General features: G+C 46.5%; 1 protein-coding gene and 1 pseudogene across 1 annotated transcript in view; both read right to left on the bottom strand.

The window, feature by feature from the left end:
- Positions 1-13: 13 nt before the first annotated feature.
- The window catches only part of TRPM8 (transient receptor potential cation channel subfamily M member 8), a 57,600-nt gene continuing 35,534 nt past the window's right edge, over positions 14-22,079 (bottom strand). Inside the window, exons 21-25 of the mRNA XM_059703619.1 lie at positions 16,696-16,886; positions 8,964-9,063; positions 7,868-7,901; positions 4,932-5,023; positions 14-2,410 (exon numbers count right to left, since the gene is read on the bottom strand). Coding sequence (XP_059559602.1) covers positions 4,973-5,023; positions 7,868-7,901; positions 8,964-9,063; positions 16,696-16,886 — 376 coding nt within the window. The 3' untranslated portion in view covers positions 14-2,410; positions 4,932-4,972. The remainder of the gene's footprint in view (positions 2,411-4,931; positions 5,024-7,867; positions 7,902-8,963; positions 9,064-16,695; positions 16,887-22,079) is intronic.
- LOC132239013 (U2 spliceosomal RNA) lies at positions 12,424-12,589 on the bottom strand (annotated as a pseudogene).

Raw genomic sequence — 22,079 nt, 5'->3', positions numbered from 1 at the left:
AGAACAACACATGCCAATTCCTCCATTATTTAATTCATTACCCCACGCATTGAAACCAAGTTGGACTACCAGAAGCCGTGGACAGGTAAACAGGGCGCTCTTAGGACCACACACAGACAGAACCTCGGATTAGAGGTGCTTCAACACCTGTGCTATTTTCATGAGCGACACCTAAAAGAATGACTTCTTATGCAAAAAAAACCAGAGTAGCCCTGCAAAAATCACCTACTGGCCAAGGCGAGCTGCAACAAACACCTCTCTCTCCAACATGAGTGAATTCTGAGCACTGAGCAAGCTCTGATATCAGTGTCAACAGAGACCTTCTTTAGCTGCTGATGGGGATACACACATAGGCATGTGTTAAACTAACAAAAACACAGCCAGTGGAACTCTGAAAATATGGACAAATGCTTCATTTAAGGGGTTCAGCCAAGAGTTGTGCTAAGTTTTGTCTTATGGGAGGTTTTCAATTTAATGTACTGATTTTATTGAAAGTTCCTACTTGAATTGAGGGTATGGGTCTGGGACTGTGGGTTCTCTCTACACGAGCATATGCAGTGCTGTGTGCTTTATTGTTCCGGTTAGTGAGGAGATGACATAAGCCTCCTCTCTGTGGCTTCAGAAAAGGCAGAGGTTCTGGTTGCCATGGTGAAATGAAAGTGGCATTCTCTCACAGAGACATCTCCCAAATGCCATTCACTGACAATGTTTGTCTTGTAAATTTGATCCCATCTATTTTCAGTGTCCAAAACCATGAATTGATCGACCCTATTGACAAAGATTCCCTTTTAGGCCATTAATGGGATTGAAGTACAAAGACTGCTGTTATCTGTGCTCCTTCCTGAAAGCAGCATGAATGCTGTGAGGAGTCATTTTAAGTATGCTGCCCAGACAAAAGGAAAAGTTTTTGTTTTTTTCATTTGGTTCATGCTTTTGTAGTTTTTCTAATTAGATTATCTTTTAATAGTTTCCTTCTAAGATTTGCTTCTTTGGCCACTGAGTTTATAGTCTATTCAAAGCTGAGGAAACTAACTATGGGCATTTGGAATGCCTTATGTACTGCAGCCCATCTCTTTGGGGTGAAGATGCCACTTGTTCCAGAGAAAGCTGGGACCAGGCCTGTTCAATAAGATATTCTCGCCAAATCTCTATGAATGCCTTCACCATGCGTAATATTTAAGTAAGCACATTGGCTTCTTCCTAAACTAAAGATTAAATATAATATTTCATGTTAAGAGCTCTAGGTTCATATATCTCCTATCTTATAATCAAGTTAATAGTCCCTATTGGCTGTGCATTTATGAAAAAGCCTTGTAAGTGGTTTGATCATCAATACATATTCGTGGGAATCTAACCGTGGGAAATTTCCACAGTGGCAGAAAGATTCACACACAGAGATGCTCATCCCACTGACCGACTGGAACCAGCCTTCGGTGACCAACACTGTGGAACTCATTAGAGGGTGAATATTATGCAATTATTAATGTAGTGTTTAAGAAGGCCACAGCTATAAGAAAACATCTTTGATAAAAGCTAATATGAAATTGTATATATGGCATAATGACATTGTGTAAAATTTTAAAAGAGAGGTAAAACATGCATAGGAACTGACTTGGAGAAGTCTCCTGAAATGGTAGCAGTGATTATCTTTAGGTAGTGGGATTATTTATATTTTTCCTACTTTTTCATGTAGTCTAAATTTTCTATAATACCCACAAATCATTTTTAATGGGAAAATAATAAAAAGAGGAGAGAGAGGAGCAGCCAATGAAAAGCAGAGGTGCCTCTCAGAGCTCCATGTTGGGGTGATTTGCACATTGTCAGGAACGGGGTGCTTCCTTTGGCGGAGCTTCAGGTGAGTGAGAGGGAAGGGTGCAGCTTTGCCGCCTCCTTTGAGATAAAAAGCTGAATGAGGCGAGGAAATCGTTTCTCCTGGGAAGAGTGGACTCAACAGCATGTTTTAAAATGGGACCTGATTTGGGAGACTTTTCACAATATGCCAACGAATTAGTCACATGACACAAAAAGGAAAATAACAGAGAATTGATTGGAGATCAACGAAGTAGCCACACAGATAGACACAGAGGGAAAGCACGGCCAGGCTCGTATTCTGAGGAGGCATGTTCTCCTAGGACAGGCATGGCCAAAGTGGGAGTATAGGCAGGAGGAGGGAGCAGGCTTTGAAACCATCAACAGCAAGTGCCGGTCACCGAGGCCCCGAGGTAACGGGCAGCCTTCAGGGGAGCACTATAAGGGTGGTCTTCCTTCATCTCCACCTTCTCCGGTGAAGTCCGTCACACGTCTCATCTTCAGGTTCAAGAACACGGGTGCTCAAGACCCCCAGCTGAGCAGTTCTCATTCAGTAACAAAGAGATTTGTCAGCCTCCTTGTGTCTTTTCCACTCAGAGGTCTGTGGAAAACAAAGGGAGAACACTGTGTGGAGAATGGATTCCCCATTTACATTCTCAGGATACAATTTGCTTCCAAATTTATGGGTAATATGCTGGACGTGGTACAATTTTTGCCAGTTTGCCTATGGGAGCAGCATGACCAGGGCCAAATGGCCAGGCTCCCCCTGCCTGGGTGAAGGAAGACCCAGGAAGTCCCCAAGTACTGTACTTGCTAGGCAGTTTCTGCATAAATGAAAGGATGAGTTGGCAATAAAGTTAAGAACTGCGGTAATTAACAAAATGTTGTTTTATGATGACTCCCAAAGGAACGTCAAGTTCTTTCACTGAACTAGAATTTCAGTGCAGCAAATGCAAGAACCAGTGGATTATTGTGTGGGGATTAATCAATTTCCAGTGACCGTCCCTGTGATCCTCAGGTCCTAAGTACAAAGCTATGAGAAAACAAATGGCTTTCCTCTCACCCTGGGTCTTACTTCCTTTCAACCTCAGTGCAGAAGAAATATATATATACAACCGTCTGCTATTTCATCCCGAGTCACTGGATCAAAGGCTAGTTCAGGGAGGAAGAGCCCAGATGGGCCGATGGGTAAAGACCTGCCCCCAAGTGTCCGCTCCTGTCCTACCTCCACTGACAGATCACTCCCACCTGGGTTGGCGTTCTCTTCCCTGTCCCTGCCCAAGGAGAGTTACCATCACCTTTAGGAGAGAGAGGTACCAAAGAGGCACAGGAAGAATCACTCTTACAGCATGTAGCTGGTTGCCTAGAAAGCTGCATTTTCAGTGAAGGCCTTAGGGATATGCCAGACGGATAACAAACCAAAAAGAAAATGGATCTTATATCCAGAAGAAAAAAGTCTAAAAAACTGGACACGCCCAATTCATTGTTCCAAAAGACACAGTGGTCAAGAATGAATGGCCCCTGTTTCCTCGTATGCTCTTCTCATCCTCCTTCCTTCACGGAGGGTTACATAGAAATGAAGGGAAGTCCTTCTCCCAAGTCACTGTCATTCATTAAGTAACAAGGGCAAGTTCATAAGAAGCCAGTATGTTTTCTCCATTTTACTCACAGTCAACACGTTTGGAAAAGAACGAGAGATGTGGAGATCAAGGTTGTAAGACATGGATATACACATCTCATTTTGAATTTTTTTCTGATTAATTCACCTCTATGGTTTTAAAAAATCATTATAATTGTTTTATCTCTTCCTGATTTTAAAAAATATATCAGATCGTAACTTAAACAAAATGGCAAATGTCCCCAAACTCAAAATATAATTTATTAAAAGGTAAAATATTGTTTTCATTTAACACCACTATGAAAGACTTGAAATATGTTCTTCCTAAACATGCAAAGTTTCTTTTCTTGAGCAACTTGGGAGGCTATACTGCCTTCCTGATGATATAAAATATGCATTAATCTTATTCCAACAAAGTCCCCCCTAATAGAGGGCTTGTTAACATGATCTACAGTTGTCAGAACCCTAGGGAAAGTATTGTGTCCAGATATATTGAAAGAGACCTGATGGTCACAATTACCCTGTAACAGTCACTCGGTGGATAGAAATGCTACAGTGGACTTAATGTATAGGCAGAACTCGGTGTCTGCACCTCAGCACAGGTCCTGGCACAGTTCTTTCAGCACTCAGTAGGCACTTCGTAAATATTAAGGGAAGGAAGAAAGGGAGGGAGAGAGGAAGGAAGAGAGAGGGAGGGAGGAGTAAAGGGAGGGAGGGAGGGAAGTTAGCCTATGGATTTCCATTCATTACAATTCATTCTCAAAAACAAAATCTACTCAAATGGAATGCCCGTTGCTTTTTTCCTAGGTCTTTGTGTCCCCAACACCACTTTAAGCATTGGTTTCAGAATCTGGACAGGTAATGAGAAAACATAATGAAAGCCAATGGGAAGACCAGACAGCAAAGCCTTGGGTTCAACTTGGCCAGTTAATCAAAGTTCATGTTTATTGTGTAAATGAGCGGTTGCTAAAATCTTGAGTGCCTTACTAGAACATGCTTGGTAGTAAAAGGTGATCAATATATGTTTGCTGATAGCAAAACAAACAAGACACAGACATCTGCATGTCCCACAGCAGCAAACATAAATGATGGGTCGTGACAAGGAGGTGCATTTTCAGGCACTAATCTGTAAAGACATCCGTGCTACAGAGATAAGAAAGAAAAAAATGCCAAGTCTCAGAACAGTGTGACCTTGATTCAGTGAATACCAAGCTGTCCAGGTTGCCAGTGCTTTGAAAACATCAGGAAGAGTACATGAGCCCACTGCTGGCTGTGGCAACCTCTGTCCTGAGAGCGAAGTCAGTGCAGGAAGTGTGACAGGGGCTTCCTCTTGTTCCGTCCTACAACCCAATATTGTCTACGTTCTTTACACAACACATTATTTCCAAATCTGACAATATGTGAAAATAAAATAACTGAGAAAAAGATCATAATTTTCAATTAGTCTTAATATATGTTCATTTTCAGAGCAAAAAAAAAAAAAAGAGCCATTAAAACGACTTACCTTGTTATTATTAGAATTTTCTCCATTACGGTCCATGAGTTTTATTTGATTTTATTAGCAATCTCTTTCAGAAGACCCTTGAGATCATTAAGCTTGGAGGAAAAGAAAAAGAACTGGTGTTAAGATCGATTTTCCAACTTCGAATTTTAAATTGCCACTCTATAGCTTTTCTGTGAAACGGATGTGTGTATGAGTGAGTGTGGTGCGTGCCTGGAACGGGACAGCGAGGGAGGTGATGTTTTCAGACCCTGTCCACTGCTTACTTTCTGAATTCACATCACTAGCAGATGACCATTCGCATCAGTTAGCATTAGTTTAACTCAAATGCAAATCACTAGTGATTCCTACATAGAAATAATAGATTTTAACAACACAGAGAAATATTTAGAAATAATGTTATATGTAACAAATACGAATAGTTATAAGATACCAATAAAGTTGTGCTTTGATATGTGAATAATACTAATAAAAATAATATGCAATACGAATAAATCAAGTTTTTGCAAAGTGTCCCTCCTCACTAAAAACAAACAAAAAAACAGGATAAGTGGTAAAACAATTTCTGTAAAGGCATAATAAAATTATCTTTGATACATGCATATTTCATAAGTTTATTTCACAAGATGCACGAATCTCCCTTGAAATTACATGCCATCATTGTGCACCTGGTAAAAGTTACAGATATAATGCCTTTTGTGTACCGTTGGCCTTTACTTTGCTAGATCACTCACTCAGGGAAAACCTGTGTGTGTGTTTTTGTTTTGTTTTTGTCTATTTTTAATTTTGTTTTATTGCTTCAAGTATCACAAAGAGTATTACATATGTCTCCTTTTTTTTTTTCCTCCCCTTAACCTTCCCCTGGCCTCCCCTACCCCCCAGTGTCAGGGGAGGGTTTGGGGGAGTAAGAGATCAACTGAAGGACTTGTATGCATGCATATAAGAAAACCTGTGTTTAACTTGGGCTTATCTTCAGTAATAATCTCTTCATTTAACTTCCTATTTTAAAGAACAAAAAGAAACTGTAAGGGTTAGTGGCTCCCTGCAAAAGGAAAATGAAGTAAGATCCCTACTTACAGACTGACAGGCATCTGTGAGTGCTGTTGTTTTCTGGTATAACAATGAGGAGGAGACATTCTTTATTCACCAGAGGGGCTTTGAGGAGAACTCTGTTTATTGATGGTAGAATGGCTTTAATAAGCTGTTTAAATAGGGTGTAAGGTTCCAAGAGCTTGCTAAAGAAACAAGTGATGATCTCTAAATTTTATCTGGAGGAAATGGAGACTCAGAGAGGAGGCATAGAAGATAGAGGAGGGAATAAACAGGAGGGGGGGCCAGGGAAGCAGGACAAGAAGCGGGGAGAGGTATTAAATCCCATGGGTGACGACGGCCCATGCTGTGTGCTGTGAAGTTTGAGTCTCCCCTGGGAAACTGTCCATTCCATCCCAAACCTACAGAATGCATAGCCTAGGTGGGCTTCTTGCAGAACCAGAAAAGGGGGTGATCTCCATAGCCAGGAGCATGCTAAGGAGACAGCATCTACAAGCACTTCTCTGAGGTCCCCGGAGACTCCTGGCTGGCACATGTGGTAAACAGCCTTCAATAGGATTTCATGATATATGACTCCCTGAGCCCCCACATCCCACAACCTCCACTGCTCAGGTCCATTGTCCCCTCTGACAGTGTCCCTGCCCAGACCCTCACTGGCGCGAAGGTCTCCCTGGTCCCCGGGAGTCAGGTCAGCTTGGGATGACCTTTGCCAGACCCAGCGGGTGTCCAGGAGGCCCGAGGTTCTGCCCCGCCCATGGTTGCCTCGTCCTGGCCATTCTCTGCCCCAGAGCAGGGTCAGCACCGAGGAGTGGCTTTTGAAGCTTCAGCCCAGCCCCTACTTTCCGTCAGCTCCTGCCAAAGCCACCCAAGTGAACCCACAAGTAAAACAGCACAACACAACAACAAAAACAGCCTGTTTTCTCCACAAACACAACACCTAGACAAGTCGCTAGCTCCTGTATTCCCCAAACCAGGCAATCTGGAATGCACGAGAATGCCACATAGGAAATTGTTCCTGCAATCCCACGCTGCAGAAGTCAGCCTGCAAATGCTCCCACACCCAGACCACTGAACAAAGGGTCCGGGCACGGATCCAGGGGCAGGTCTGCTTTGATGGCCCTGAGCCCCATGCCAGCACATGGCAGGTGCTCAGTAAATTGGATGTGCTATGTGGTCTAGGCACAGAAGCAGCAGACGATATGTTTAAATATAAATACTTAATATGGAATGGCGAATATATCACATAAGGTTTTCTATATAGTACATAGTGCATCTATCTAATGGAAATAGTCTTAGAATACGATCTCCTATTGCTCCTTTCATACATTCTCTTAATAGTCTAGAAATATTTTCTGATCTCCGTTGGTATAAAGATGATCTGAATCCTAGCATGATCGTTTGTGTACAGGACTCAACTCTAATAACTTAGAAGTCTTCCCGGCCCCTCAATTAAAAATTAGCAACAATACAACGTGAGAACGAGAGTGGCCGTAATAAGATGCATTGCTATGTAATAGCGTATCTCCGAAGGTCCTTTCTCCCTGCACGCACGTACCGCCCCTCAGCAAGCGGCGGTCTGCTCCTCCCCGACCTGAAGCCAGGCTGGCCTGGGCTGCTTTGACCAATACCCTGGTGAAGGGACATCATGCCAGGTCCAGGCCTGCTCTCCCTGTGCCTAATGCTCACGTATGTATTCGTGCATCTGAGAAGCAGGTCCACTCCAGCACCCAGGGAATGCTATGCAGGGAAGCTGAATATGAACAGAGTCACATCTGCTTTTTAAAAAATAACCTTCTCTAATTTCGGACCATAACCACTGGCCTCTCGCTGAAAGCTCAAAGATAACAGAGATGAAAATAATATTTCTCAAACTATAAACAAAACGATACCTTTGCATCCAGCTGTTTAAACCGATGCCTCATTCTTCAAGGGGCAGAGAGAGAGAGAGAGAAAGATTGAGAAAGGGCTATTAGGCTCCATTGTCCAGTCTTTTAAAGAGAAAAATACAGATCATTTTCATTTCCAACTAAATCAATGCCAGCTGCAGTTATCTTTTTTAACAGTCTCCCTAATACCCAAACGAAGCAGAATTCCACTCTCACCACAGCTAGAAGTGCAGCAAATCGACGCTACCCATGGGGATGAAGTGGTGGGAGGTGACCCATAAGGTCCATCCCTCCCTTCTGAAGCCAGGGTCTCAGACTCTGGGAATGGAGAAAGCTTGGGGCGTCTGCTTTGTCACTCAGAGAGAAAGAGCACATGTCCCATGCTCCCCAATGGTTGTGCTGAGGCTCCCACATGGGATTCGCGTGCTGCTTATATTTACTCATTTTTGTTACAGTGAATTTTGAGGTGAGTTTGGAGTGCTCAGTATTTGTGACGTGACCACAAACCATGTAGCTCACATGATAAGAAAGGCACGCTCCTAGCAGCCCTGCATAGCACGTGAGGTGTGGACCGTCTATGGACTTAGTGGCTTAGCTGGTTCTATGGGACGTTTATAACTGCTGCATGTGATCCATAAAGGATGTCCAGGATTCTCAGGGATAGTCTGCAACACATCAACCAAATTGTTTTTCCATCTTCTAATGTCTCTACTCCATTCCAGAAATACCTGTGTGGCGCCTGCCTGGTGATGCCCATTGCTCATTACCTGAGGGTCTTCCCAGAACCCACCTCTGCAGCCATGGCAGAGGGGCCTACATTCTTGTCACCAGGTTCTAGGGCCCTGCTCTGCAGGCTCCAAATACTCCTTCCCCAGCGCCTAGAAGGGCAATCAGAACAGCAGGCTGGTGGTTTGCCCCTCCCTGCAAAGCTGACCCCACGTTTACTGTTTGCCATCCGCAACTGCCTGGGTAATATCTTTGGGTGCGATTGCTCTCGGCTGTAACTTCTCTCTACATAGCCGCTCAGATCAGCTGCCTACGTTCTGCCAGCTGGGTACACAGGGCGGCTTTGCAGAGCAGAAACCAAGGATGGACATACTCCTCTGAGGCGTCGTTGGCTTTCGTGTTGGTCTTGACAAGGTAATTTTCTTTCATGACGCCCTCCCATGCCAGAGTCTCGTTGTCTTCATTTTTGAAACCTTGAATAATGAGACAAAGAAAAACATTCAAATTGTTTCATTTGCCCCTTGCTCCTGAATCAACACCCTTCGGGTGTTTTGGCGATGCTGGTGCCAGGAGAATCCGATTCGTCCTGGGCAGGCTGATCTGACTAATGTTACTTACTAGTGACAGCCGCAGAGAGATGGAATATTGATGAATTTCTCTGCCGGCATGAAACAGGAATGCAATCTCCATTCTAAACAGAGAGCGACCCGAAGCCTGTCTCGGTGGTTTGTGACTTAGTATAATCATTTCACTGGTGAATTTTAGTTCTCATTTCATTGTGCTCCTCTTCCATTTTGATGACATAAAAATGCTACCTGGATCATTCTGTTAAACTAGAGGCCCAATGCATGGATTCATACACCAGTGAGGTCCCTCAGCCTGGCCTGCACCCTCTCTCATTCCGGGACCCCTCGGGGAATGTCGGACTGCCAGTTTCGGCCCGATCCCCACAGGCCAGTATACATATAAAATCTTTGGTTAATCTCTTCCCCTTCTCCCACCTCCCCCTTTCCTCTGAGATTCATCAGTCTGTTCCATGTGTCCATGCCTGTGCATTGAGCATCTGCCCCCAGTGGTCAGTGCACAGCATAGCTACTGGTCAAACGGTCAAACGGTTGCTTAGGCTTTCATTCATATATATATATACTAGGGGCCCGGTGCACGAAATTCGTGCACTGGGTGTGTGTGTGGGGGGGGGGATGTCCCTCAGCCCAGCCTGCCCCCTCTCACATACTGGGAGCCCTCAGGCGTTGACCCCCATCACCCTCCAATCGCAGGATCGGCCCCTTGCCCAGGCCTGACGCCTCTGACAGAGGTGTCAGGCCTGGGCAGGGGACCCTCATTTCCCCCCATCACTGGTTCTGCCCCCAGCCCCCTCCGATTGCTGGCTCTGCCCCTTGCCCAGGCCTGATGCCTCGGCCAGAGGCATAGACCCCCATCACCCTCTGATCACCTGATCGGCCCCTTGCCCAGGCCTGACGCCTCCGCCAGAGGTGTCAGGCTTGGACAGGGGACCCCCATCTCCCCCCGATCACTGGCTCTGGCCCCCGCCCAGGCCTGAGGCCTCTGGCCCAGGAATCATGCCTGGGCAGGGGACCCCCATCTTCCTCTGATCGCTTGCTCCACCCCCCGCCCAAGCCTGATGCCTCTGACCCAGGCTTCAGGCCTGGGCAAGGGGACCATCATATCCCCCCAATCCCCAGCTCCGCCCCCCACCCAGGCCTGATGCCTCGGCCAGAGGAGTTGACCCTCATCACCCTCCGATCACCAATCACCGGATCGGCCCCTTGACCAGGCCTGAGGCCTCCGGCAGAGGTGTCAGGCCTGGGCAGGGGACCCCCAGCTCCCCGCGGTTGCAGGCTCCGCCCCTGCCCAGGCCTAACGCCTCTGGCTGAGGCGTCCGGCTCAGGCAGCGGGGACCCACAGCTGCAGTGGCCCCGCGATCGTGGGCTCCGCTTTAGGCCCAGGCAAGGGACCCCTAGCTCCCGGGACTGCCAGCTTCGACCATGCCCAGCTCCCATCGCTGGCTCCACCCCTACTTCCTGCTATCACTGGCCAGGGCGGAAAAGGCGCCTGATTCTCCGATCATGGCTGGGGGGCAGGGCAAAGGCGGCTCCAGGGCCGCCTTTGCCCTGCCCCCCAGCTCTTAGCTCCCCCCTGGGTTTCTGATCACTGTCAGTGGCAGGGGGCTTCTTCCTGCTTTCCCTTTCGCCTCCCTGCATTGTGCCTACATATGCAAATTAACCGCCATCTTGTTGGCAGTTAACTGCCAATCTTAGTTGGCAGTTAACTGCCAATCATAGTTGGCAGTTAATTTGCATATAGCCCTGATTAGCCAATGAAAAGGGTATCGTCGTATGCCAATTACCATTTTTCTCTTTTATTAGTGTAGATATATATATACATACATATATATATATATATATATATATATATATATAATTACTGATAGGTTGCCTGCCCTCAACTTAAGACAGGGATAGGAATTTTGATGGAGAAGCAAATAAGGTCTGACATTGCCACCCCATTGAGCTATGAGGTCTGAGCATTAGACCTCCAGGAAAATTCTCGGGTCTCATCTTTTCCTCCGAGGGCAGGCCGGGTGTGCTGCTCCATGGGCCTGGGGCATGTTCCTGCAGTCTTAGCTCAGCTTCCTGCAGTCCCTCACCTTTCAGATGGCAGGCAAGCAAGAGAATGGAGAAGCATGTCCAGCATGTCCCCTGTGTTTCAGGTACCAGTGCCATGGGCTGCCACCCTCGCATGTTCACCAGGTGTCCGCTTGGAACAAATGCACTTAGTTTTTACCTGTAAATCTGTTCCTCGACACGTGAGAGCTTAGAGAGAATTGTATAATCTTCCTGAATTTAAAAATAATTCACTGGGAGTCAAAGACAGCCAAAATGCAGGTGGCAGATTTGAAGCAAACCCTACACAGCAAATACACATTTATTTTCTTTTTGTTATTTTTCTCATTTTTCCCCCCAAGATTTATTTTTAAATGGTGGTTATTCACTTTAGAAAATAACTCCTAACTTAATCTCTTTCGATTGTATTTTTCCTAACAGCATCATTTCCAATGTCTTTTCCTCTAACTAAAATGTATGGAGGAGCCTAAGAGGAGGGCTTTAAAAATCAGCACAGCCCGGCTGTGGTGGCTCAGTGGATTGAGCGTTGTCCCAAGGACCAATAGGTCCTGGGTTCGATTCCCAGTCAGGGCACATACCTGAGTTGTGGGCTCGATCCCCAATAGGGGTGTGCAGGAGGCAGCCAATCAATGAGTCTTTCTCATCATTGATGTTTCGATCTCTCTCCTCCTCTCCCTTCCTCTCTGAAACCAATAAAAATATTTTTTTTTAAATCAGCACAGAAAGGACAAGGCAGTCCTGGATGCAGGTGGCCAGAGCGGGAATGACAAAGGACCAAGAAAAAATGGCCCAACTTTATCAGGAAATGCTGGTGGAAATTATGACATAGCATTTTCACCAACCAACCCAGAGAAGTAGCCGGGTCTTCAATAATGACCATATCCTGTGCTGGCAGAGAGGGAGATAAACAGGCTTCCCAGAGGCTGGGAAATCTGTACAGGGTTACGTCCTCAGGGCGTGGAGACGAGTGGGGGCCCGGACAATATCCGAAGACTTAGAAGTCTAGAAATTTCTCTTATAGAAATCATTCCAAGGGAAAAAACCACTGATGTGCTAAAAAAAAAAATCAATGCAGAGAACTGTTTATCATAATAGTATATGATAACAAAGAAGACGGAAAATCTACATGTTTAAGAAGAGACTGGTAAAATTAATTAGGGTACACTGGTACATTGGAATATTCCAGTTAAAAGTTGTCATGCAGATTTTTATTTTTGAGTTTGAAAAATGGTCATGATGTATTATTAGTTAAATGAACAAATTAAAGTATAAATGTATGTGCACAGATCAAATTATCATACTCCCAGGCAGAATAATACTACACTTGATCTTAGCCAAAAGGCCGAGAAGCGATCAGACAGAATAAAAGAATAAATATCAGTATGTTAACAATATTTAACTCTGGGTGGTGGGTTACATGTGCCCTTGCTCTTTCTTATTTGTGGTTTTCTATATTTTTCTAATGTCCTATTAATGAATATTGATTACTTTTTAATCATGAAAAACAATGACTTTCATAAAAATACAATTACTGGGTAGCATAATTTTTTTTTTATTACTTAAATATGTCACCAAAAATTTAAATTTGGATCCCACCTTTTCTGAAAGTTACTTGAAAAACCTTGCATTTTTCTCCAAAGAAGAGCAATTTCAAGCTTAAATTCCATGACTTTCCCAACATTGGAGGCAAATGCAAAGTAAATTTAGGAAACAAATTACCATGAGAGGCTGTGGCACCCACAGAGCACTGCCGTTTCTGGAATTAGAGATTTCTAAGAAGGAACAAATGAGCCTGCGGTAGTCATCACTGCACCATGTGCAGAAAGGATCCCATCCTTTGGGGGTCTCCCATCCCCCCCTTCTTTATTCCTTCCTGAGAGTAAGAACTGTTTGAAGAGCAAGAGTGTCTATGGCTCACACTTGTAAAATCATCACTGTCCCAGGGCCCACAGGGGGAGACAGGTGCAGGCTAACCGGGTCATTTCTAACCTGTTTGCTTCCTCAAGCTGAAGCTCCTATCCATTTGCTGGCTTCTCAGTTTCCCGGTTCTACTGAACCTGGAGTGAGCACAGTGCATCTTAGGAGAGCAGACCTTTTCTCCCCTTGTAGCCCCTCCCCAAGCAGAACACCACTAGTGAAGAGGCATTCACTAGCTCATGCAGCTATTCAGTTTTTTTCCAGATAGCACTAATTGTTAGACTTGTATTTGATTCACATGGAGTCCAGATCTTCCTTCCTGCACCTTTCAACCGCTGCTTGTTTTTTTCTCGGGAACCATTAGGAAAAATATATAGAATTTGTGGCCAGAGTCTCTAGTTGGCAATTCATTTGCCTCCCAATCTGAAGGCATAGCCGCTATCCCCACAGCCTTCCCCGGGGCCCTGGAGACACTCATCCGTGACTCGGAGTCAGGCAGCCAGAGAGAGCTCTGAGTCAAGTTGCCAAGTGCCTCTGACCTCGGGCCTGGTACCGTAAAATTCCAGAGCCCAGCTTCCATCTCCGATAGGAAGACTTGCCATTCTTTTAGTCCAAAATGACTCACTCTGTCTCCCAAGGCAAAATGATGGGGAGAAAAATCAGCAGCTTATCCGAATTGTCAAAACACTGTTCTTCATCAAGAAAGGCAATTACACAGGTGTGATAGCTAATGAGGACCCAAAGTGACATTTAATGTCTTGAAAATGCTATTAGAAGAGATGACTAAGAGGATTCTTTAACCTGTGACACGAGTTGGGAGTCACTGGCACATTTATATCCCGAAAGCCAGGCGTTAGGGGTCACAGCTTCAGGGATAGCACAGAAGTATATTATGACCAATAGTGAGGGGTCACGTTCATGCTTGCTTCCATTTCCATGTCATTAAGGAACTCCACGCAAAAAAGAAAAAAAAAAATTGATGGTTCTTGGCAAGTTAGGTTTTTCTTAATTGCCCCCAAAGATCATGGGTTTGTTGGTAAAGTTCCTATTTTTACTTTCTGAATCGTCTAAATATTTGGGTTCCACTGAAGTGACAGGAATGATCCCCTCGATAGGAAACATGAATGGCTGGTGGCACTGGGGGTCCTTTCATTGGGTACAACAGAGAAAAGACCCGAGGGAGACACAAGCGCGCCCCCAGCAGCCACAGGCCACACAGCACCCAGGACAGTGGGCACAAGGCACGAACAAGGCAGAAAGTCTCTATCTCATCCTGGCAAAGCCAGTATGAGACAAGAACAACCTGACTGTATCCCGCTAATTATTTGTGTCGGATTCTACCTTAGATCACTCCTTTCCTCGATTGCTTTTACAGAGACTTTTTTTTTTTAACCATTAACAGAGACTTTTCCCTTTAACAGAGATTTTTTTTACCATTAGTACTTCAGTTGGAGGGGACACATTTCAAGACCCTCCCCTGGCCCCCAAACTCCAAATTGACTGCTCCTCCCTGAGTCATGAGAATGAACATCAGCGTCTGAGGGGCATCACTTCACATGGTGATCTGGGATTCTCTGTCCCCTTCCACCCTGAGGGAAACAAATGCAGTCGGCAGGGAGGTATGATGCGTGCTTTGTGATTTATGTCACCACTTCTTGCAGTACCATATATCTTCTGTCTACATTTCCCCTGGGATTTAGGATGACACTGTGACATGGTGGGCTGGGGACTGCGTGGAGCTAGAACCTGGCTGTGGAACATGGCCCGGGGTCTTGCATTAGTCCTTGTGCAGCCCTGGGCTCTAGGGACCCCTCTCTGGTCTCATCTGACCTAACTTCCTCCTCTTCCTGACCACGCCTCGCACCGGGGCTCCCTCCCAGCCTCTGCCTCTTTGCCTGGCTAATTCCAGCTCATTCTCTGGGTCTCAACTTAAATATCACCTTCTTCCAAGAAGTCTTCCCTGACTCACCCCAGTCTGGGGTTTAAGTGTCCATAGTGTAACTCTCATGGAGCCCTGCACGTTCGGGAAAATTAGCGCTCCCCACATTTCTCAGTGAAAGCCTTTTCATTTTTGTTCTGCTCCCTGCGATCCTGACCCTCACTGGAGGGCAAGGATAGCCTCTATCTTACTGAGCACCTGTTTAGATATTGCATGAGGACTTTTTCATTGGTCCTTGGTGGCTGTCTAGAATCTGTGATGAGATTAACTGAAACATTCATGAACATTGAGGCACCCATTTCTTTCCCAAATGGCTAAAAGGTCATTTCTGGAACCAATTTTGTGCATAGCGCTAACATCCACACCTGTCACAGATCCTGCTCAGAGGGGAAGGGCTTGGGAAAGGTTCTCTTCAAGGAAGGAAAACACAGCAGATATTCACATTACTCCTGGGATGCGTCCATTGGAGGAGAGTGGCAAAGGAAACGCCGCTCAGCATGGAGACTAGTAGCCGGATGCAGCAGAGCTGGGTGCCTGCTGCCTGCACGGTGGCAGGCGTGACCAGGAATCCGACAGAGAGGTCCTGGCTCCCAGAGCCGGGAAGGAGAGGCACCTGGGAGAGACCTGCCTGCCACCCAGAGTTTGTCAGGGCCAAGGAAATGGGTGAGCACATGAGAGAGAGAACAGACTCCCCTGTAGACACGATGACTCCTGCCTTCCAGAAGGAAGTGGGGCCCCACAGGGAGAGCATGCCCAGTGGACCCTGGACACCAGAGGCCCGGGGGGCAGGCCCTAGGAAGGCACTGCCACATCCGGAACTGTGGTGAGAGGGCAGCCAGGCCACTGCCGAGGGACCCACCAAGTGCCCCACAGTAAAGGGTCAGTTTCAAACATGTGCCGGGCCAGAGAGCATGGAACCAGCCGTGACCAAGACCACTGTTTCTAGACAGGACCTCCTGCTCCTTCCCCCACCAGCCAACCACCCTCCCACGCCCCCTCCCACCCCCCACCCCATGCTGAAGGTCAGCAATGGCAGCTGGCAGGGGAGAGGGGAAGCCAGAAAGACAGGGACAAGCCAATGGGCCCCTTCCTGACAACTCCACCAGCTGAAAGGAGGTGAGCATACAGGGGGAGTCTCTCCTCCGAACGGCGACTAATGGGCTGGTTACTAGAGTGGACTGTACGTTCTAATTTCTAAGTTGAAACTATTTTACCAAGTGAAGTCATTGGGAGCTTTCTAATTCCTTAAGAGCAGCCAGAAAAGTCATGAGCCCTGCGGGGTCAAGGCTAACGCTTCCCAGAGAATAAATTTCCCAGCAGCCAAGGGCAGCAACAACCCGTAAATCATGCTTGTTCAACATACTATTTAAATGATTATCATGTCCATCCCAAAGTTATTTCCCCAAATAGGACTGCCCTGGCAGATGGACAACAGGGTCCCAATTAATTACTAGGCTGGCCCGATGCCCAAGCTTTACGGACAGACAGACAGACGTGAGCAGGGCGGCGGCTGAATAAGCCCTTATACCTCAGCTAGGGACCAGGCACACCCCCCTGAAATTAACCGCTGCCTTTCATCCCAGCACACATGGTGCGGCACTCACAGCAGGACAAAGGCTCCATGGGCTTCTCCTTACAGCAGCACTTGAAGCACTTCTTCACCACCATGTAGAAGTAGGCGAAGACGACGAAGGGGAAGGGGATGTTGAGGCGGTTGCAGTACTCCTGCACCAGGAAATACCGCTGGAACTTCCAGACCTGGTCGTTGTTCTCCTGGACGGTGCCCACGGTGTAGCTGGCGAGGGAGACAAGGTCAAGCTCAGCTTCCGCGTGCCTGTCATTCACTGTCAAACACTGGCATTCACTGCCGAACACGGCGTTACTGACTGTTGTCCATGACCCTGATCGTTCAAGTCCGGACAGGACAGAAAGTCCATGCTGGCATCGGGGCCAGAACAGCTCAGCACCAGGCACTCTCCAATTCAAGATGGGCCAGAATGGTGTCTGGCTTTTGGTTCTGGTTTTGTTTTTTTTTCTTTTCAATCACACACACACAAAAGTTGAATAAACTCTGAAATTATTTTTATTTCAAGACCTTTCAAGGAGTTTCTTTTTTCTCATCAGTCGATTATGATGTTAGATACAAAGAGACCAAAGGTGTCCAGTCTTTCGGAAATAATGTGCCCTCCCATTCATGAAGGGCCTTAACAATGTTCACCCCTCTGACCCAGTCACTTTACTTAGGGAAATTTCACCCAAGACTAAGGAGGTACTGAAGACAGACAGTATGTGAGTGGATACACACACATGGCCGTTAGCCACAGCACCATAGTAATGGCTGTCCCCACTCCCACCCCAACAGAATGAAACAACCGAAATGCTCGACACTAAAAATATGCCTCACACGCTATGGTTAATCAACATGATTACATTAGGCACCATTAAAAATTATGCTTGTGACTAATTTTTATACTTTAGGAAAACACTTATATAACAATTAGGCTCAAACTTGTACTTACAATGTAATCTCACTGTATTATCACACACACACACACACACACACACACACACCCCGCCCGACACACACACACACACACACACACACACACACACACACACACACATCCCCACAGCAAGGCCCTCGTTCGGAGCAGCTCGGGTCCTCTCTCCCATCCAGGCTGTCACCCACCCCAAGCCACATGCTGCCCAGGCTCCCTGCCAACCAGTGCCCGTCTAAGTCCCTTCCCTGAGAGAAATCCTGCCACACTCCCTCTGACTCTCCATCTCCAGTGACATCGTGGCCTCAGCTCCCAGGCTGGGTGGCGGGAGGTTTTGGTGGTAACCACGCTCCATCTCCTACGACCACATGAGCACCCTCCTCGAGCAGGAGAGGAGAAGGACGCAGGGGCCCACAGAGAGACGAGCTTTCAGAAGCTGACACTGAAAACGTTACCGAGAGATAACAAATGTTTGGGATTCGGATAGCCTGTGCCTAAATGAAACCCAGCAGCACGCTGAGTGACCAAGGAACAGAGGGTGACTAAATACTGAGAACATGCATATGATTCATCATTGTCATAACCCGTCACAGATCAAAAGGAAAAATATTATTTCAATCGTTGCCAGAGTCTTCTGGCAACATTCAGCACCCTCTTCTGATTAGGAAAAAAGCTTAATAAATAAGAAAGAGGAGGAAACTTCCATGGCAGGGTAAAAAGAAAAGAGAATAAAAAGGATTTAGTAAGGAGACTTGTTCCGAAATAAATAAGCACAACTTAAATAGTCTTCAAAAAGTGGTAATTAAAATATATGTGTATTAGAAAAACATATCTTGCTCACAACAAATGGCTAGAAAAAAATGTAACAAAAATCTGCCAGATCCATGTGACTAAAACTTCATGGAGAAACTGCACATAAGTGAATAAATGGAGACACCGCATTTTTAAAAAAATGCCAGCTTCCTTCTCCTAAATGATTCTACAAAGTTAACATCATGACAATAAAATTCACAAGATTTTTTGAAGGAAAAAAGGATTTCAGAAGATGAGACTTAGGCGCCTCCATATGATTAAATGTACAAGAAAAGCCAGGAAAGTTTGAATAAGAATAATGAGGGGACTTGTACAACAGATGCTAAAATGATTTTTAAAGCAGTAATTAAAGCCATTTGGTAGTAAAGACCAAAATAGAAAGCTTGATCAACAGACCAGAATGAAACGTGGGCAAAAAAATTACAAAGAAAAAAGTAGATGCTAAAACAATGGCCGAATTTTAGAAGAAATTAAAATACAAGAAACTTGCCTGATGGACTTCCATCAGGTAAACCCTCCTGAGGCTTTTCTCAGATTCCATACGATTTCTGTTTGTGATTCCTCGCCCACACGCCAGCAGTCTCCAGCCAGCACTGCCCATGACCCTGGTGACCCTAGCTTCTTGCATCCTCACAATACCCCAGGGGCATGTGTTACAATGCTCCCCACGTCTCAGGTTCAAAATCAGCAGTAAGACACAACCAGAGATTTTGTTGCGCTGACTGTTGAAGTGCTAACTCAATTTGGTAGATTGCTACCAGATAACACAGCTAAGGTGTTGCCATAGGCCTGTGTCAAGACCCATCAAATCTCTCTTCATCTACAGGAAAATGTCCCAACCCTGTAACCTGGCATAAAAGACACTCTATAACCTAGTACCTGCCTCCCTGCCCGCCATTGAGGTTGTCCATTCTCCACAGGCAACCTTAGTCTCCCCATTCCCGGCCAGGCTCTGGGCTCCTGGGGTCCGCTGGGCAAATGTCACCTCTGCTGCTGCTGCTGCTCCTAGCCCCACCCCCAATGTCAGTCACAGTCAGTCACTCTGTCCTCCATGCACCACAGTGCTGTGTAATAGCCTTTTTATGCTGCATTTATATTATATTATATTATATTATGTTATATTATATTACTACCCCGAGCTCATCTCCTCCTTTACCAGCAGAACAAATCTCTCTCTGTCTCTAGGTCCCCATTCATAAATGATAACAGAGCCACACCTACACTAAAATGGTTAATAATTCAATGAGGTTGCACATGTGAGCACCTGGGTGTGCCTAACATGAGAATGGGTCAATAAATATTAGCTACTGCTCCTATTGTAAGGATCTGATCTTCTTTTTTCTTTTTTCACCCCATTTCAATACCCTCCTTTAGATTGCTATACCAGGGATTCTTTTCTTTTCTTTCTACTTTTCTGCATCTTCATAATGAACATGTATTATTCCTAAGATTAAAAATGTTTTTTTATCCTGAGATATTATCCTAGATTGGAGCATGTTTGCCGAGTCTTTCTCAGAAATGCCTGGGGTGGATTTATCTCCAGAACACGGCGCCCGTAAGCACCATGTCTCTGGGCTGAGTCATTTACTGACCTTAACGTCACTTCGTGTCTCTGATAAGCCACACAGGGCCTGTGATCGATCATTTTAATGTAGAATTATCACAGATGTTTGCCCCATTTCCTTTCTCCGTGGAACACCATCTAGAGAGCACTCTGACTCTGCGTTAAATTCCCAACCGGGCCTTTACGTTATAGTTCCTAAGGTGGCCATTGTGTATGATTAAGCCTGTACATAAATATTTGATGTGGTGCCAGACAGGGGTCACAGCGCAGGGCATTGGCAGGCAGACTAAGCCCAGAACACCTATCACAGCTGTTAGACCCTGTGTTCCGACCTTTTAGCCCAACGATGGCAAGGGGACTGCTCTGGTGCCTCTCAAGTTCCCAGACAAGAATTAGCAGAGGAAAGTTGCTGGTTTAACCCAGGACTGGTCTGGGAGGCCCCCCCAAGGAAGACAGTGTCCCCAAGTTGTCACACTTAAGCAGTGAACAGTGAATGGGGCGACAGTGGGGTACAGCCCAACAGCCTGGGCTCATGGGCAGGGGACCTGCGGTCGGCCTCGAATGGACACAGGCAAGCCAGACAGCCCCGTGGCCCAGGGCACAGTCGCTGAGCATGTCCGCGACCTGAAAATGACAGGCTGGGCTCCAAATGCTACCATTGCATGATTGTAATACAGATAATGGGTCACAAATGTGCCAGGGGCCGCGAGAGTGGCTTTTGTGAGCAGGTTACAACACACAGACTTGGGACAGCCGAGTCATCATCTGCTCTGTGCCTCACTGAGACTCGCTGAATCGTGGATCGCAGAGACCTCGGCCTTGGGAGCCGCCATCTGCTTGTTTCGTGTCTGTGGAGATGGTATTAGTGGTGGGCTTTACAGGGACTGTCTGGTGTTGGATGTGACAGTTGACAGGATGTTATCACTAAAACAGGACCCTAAGCAGCCCACTTCCTCCCTCTCTTGCTTCAAGTTTAGGAACTGGTGATCCCTTTTCCGCCCACACGTGGACACAGAATCACCCATCACCTGCCACCAGTCTCTGCAGGCGCAGATGTGGGGACCCCCTGCCTAGCATCATTGACTAAGTTCCTGTGAGCCACACAGGCATCTGCCTTCCTCATCCTTCCTTGGCCGGCAGATTGGGGCAGAGAGGGGGGTTGCACATGCCCTCTTTAAGTTCACATGGGACCAATGGCCACATGACATTCGTGGCCCCGGCACCAGGCGCAGAACAGATATTACACATCTATGCAGTGAGTCCCTTGCTGGCCTGTCAAGCACTCACTAAACAACAGCCCCGGCAGCTCAGCTCCCAACAATAACCAAATAATGAACCAAACATCGAAAAGAACCTGCTCCTTTCATTCAGCGAACAAACCCACAAAGTGCCGGGTGCTGAGCCAGGCACGCGCTCCTCCTGCAGTGCTACTGTCAGGGAGGAGAGAAGGCTGTCACTGTGCAAGGGGCCCAGGGAGTCTCTACACAGAGTGGGGAGGGCACTGGGACCACTCAGGCAAAGGATGACACTTGGCTCCTTAAAGGGCCAGCAGGAGCGGGGCAGGAGGTCATGCAGGAATAGGTCACCCTGGCAGAGAGGCCAGCATGTACAAAAGCATCAGGCATGACAGAGCGCCCTGCTCAGGACAGACACATGGGTGCCTGCCCAGGACAGATGGTAGGGGTTGAGCCTAAAGGTGTGTTTGAAGGCCGGGTCACAGATGGCCTGAGCAGGGGGAGCTAAGGAGCTTGAAATTTACCCTGAACTCTGTGGGGAAATACTGAAACCCTTTCACAAGTTCAAGCAGAGCATTGACCTTTCAGAAGCATCAGTGCAGAGGCTGTGCTGGCGGAGGACTTCCCTGCCCGCAGAAAAGCCAGGTAACCCCTCACTGCCAGGTCCCCAGAGGCACATGTCCCCACCCAGCCCCCACCAAGGGTTTCTCTTCCCCCTCAAAGCTTAACAAATAATTTTAAATTTGCATTCTGTTGCTAAACTGCCTGTCTGTGCCAGGTACTCAAAATGACTACCTCCCTTAAAGCCACAACATAAAACCAAGGGACTCCCTCTGAAACTACCACATGGGACTCTGAAACTCTCCTACGAAGGAGGA

Source organism: Myotis daubentonii, chromosome 7, assembly GCF_963259705.1.
Source record: "Myotis daubentonii chromosome 7, mMyoDau2.1, whole genome shotgun sequence".
Lineage (NCBI taxonomy): Eukaryota > Metazoa > Chordata > Mammalia > Chiroptera > Vespertilionidae > Myotis > Myotis daubentonii.
This window is presented reverse-complemented; position numbering and strand designations above follow the sequence as displayed.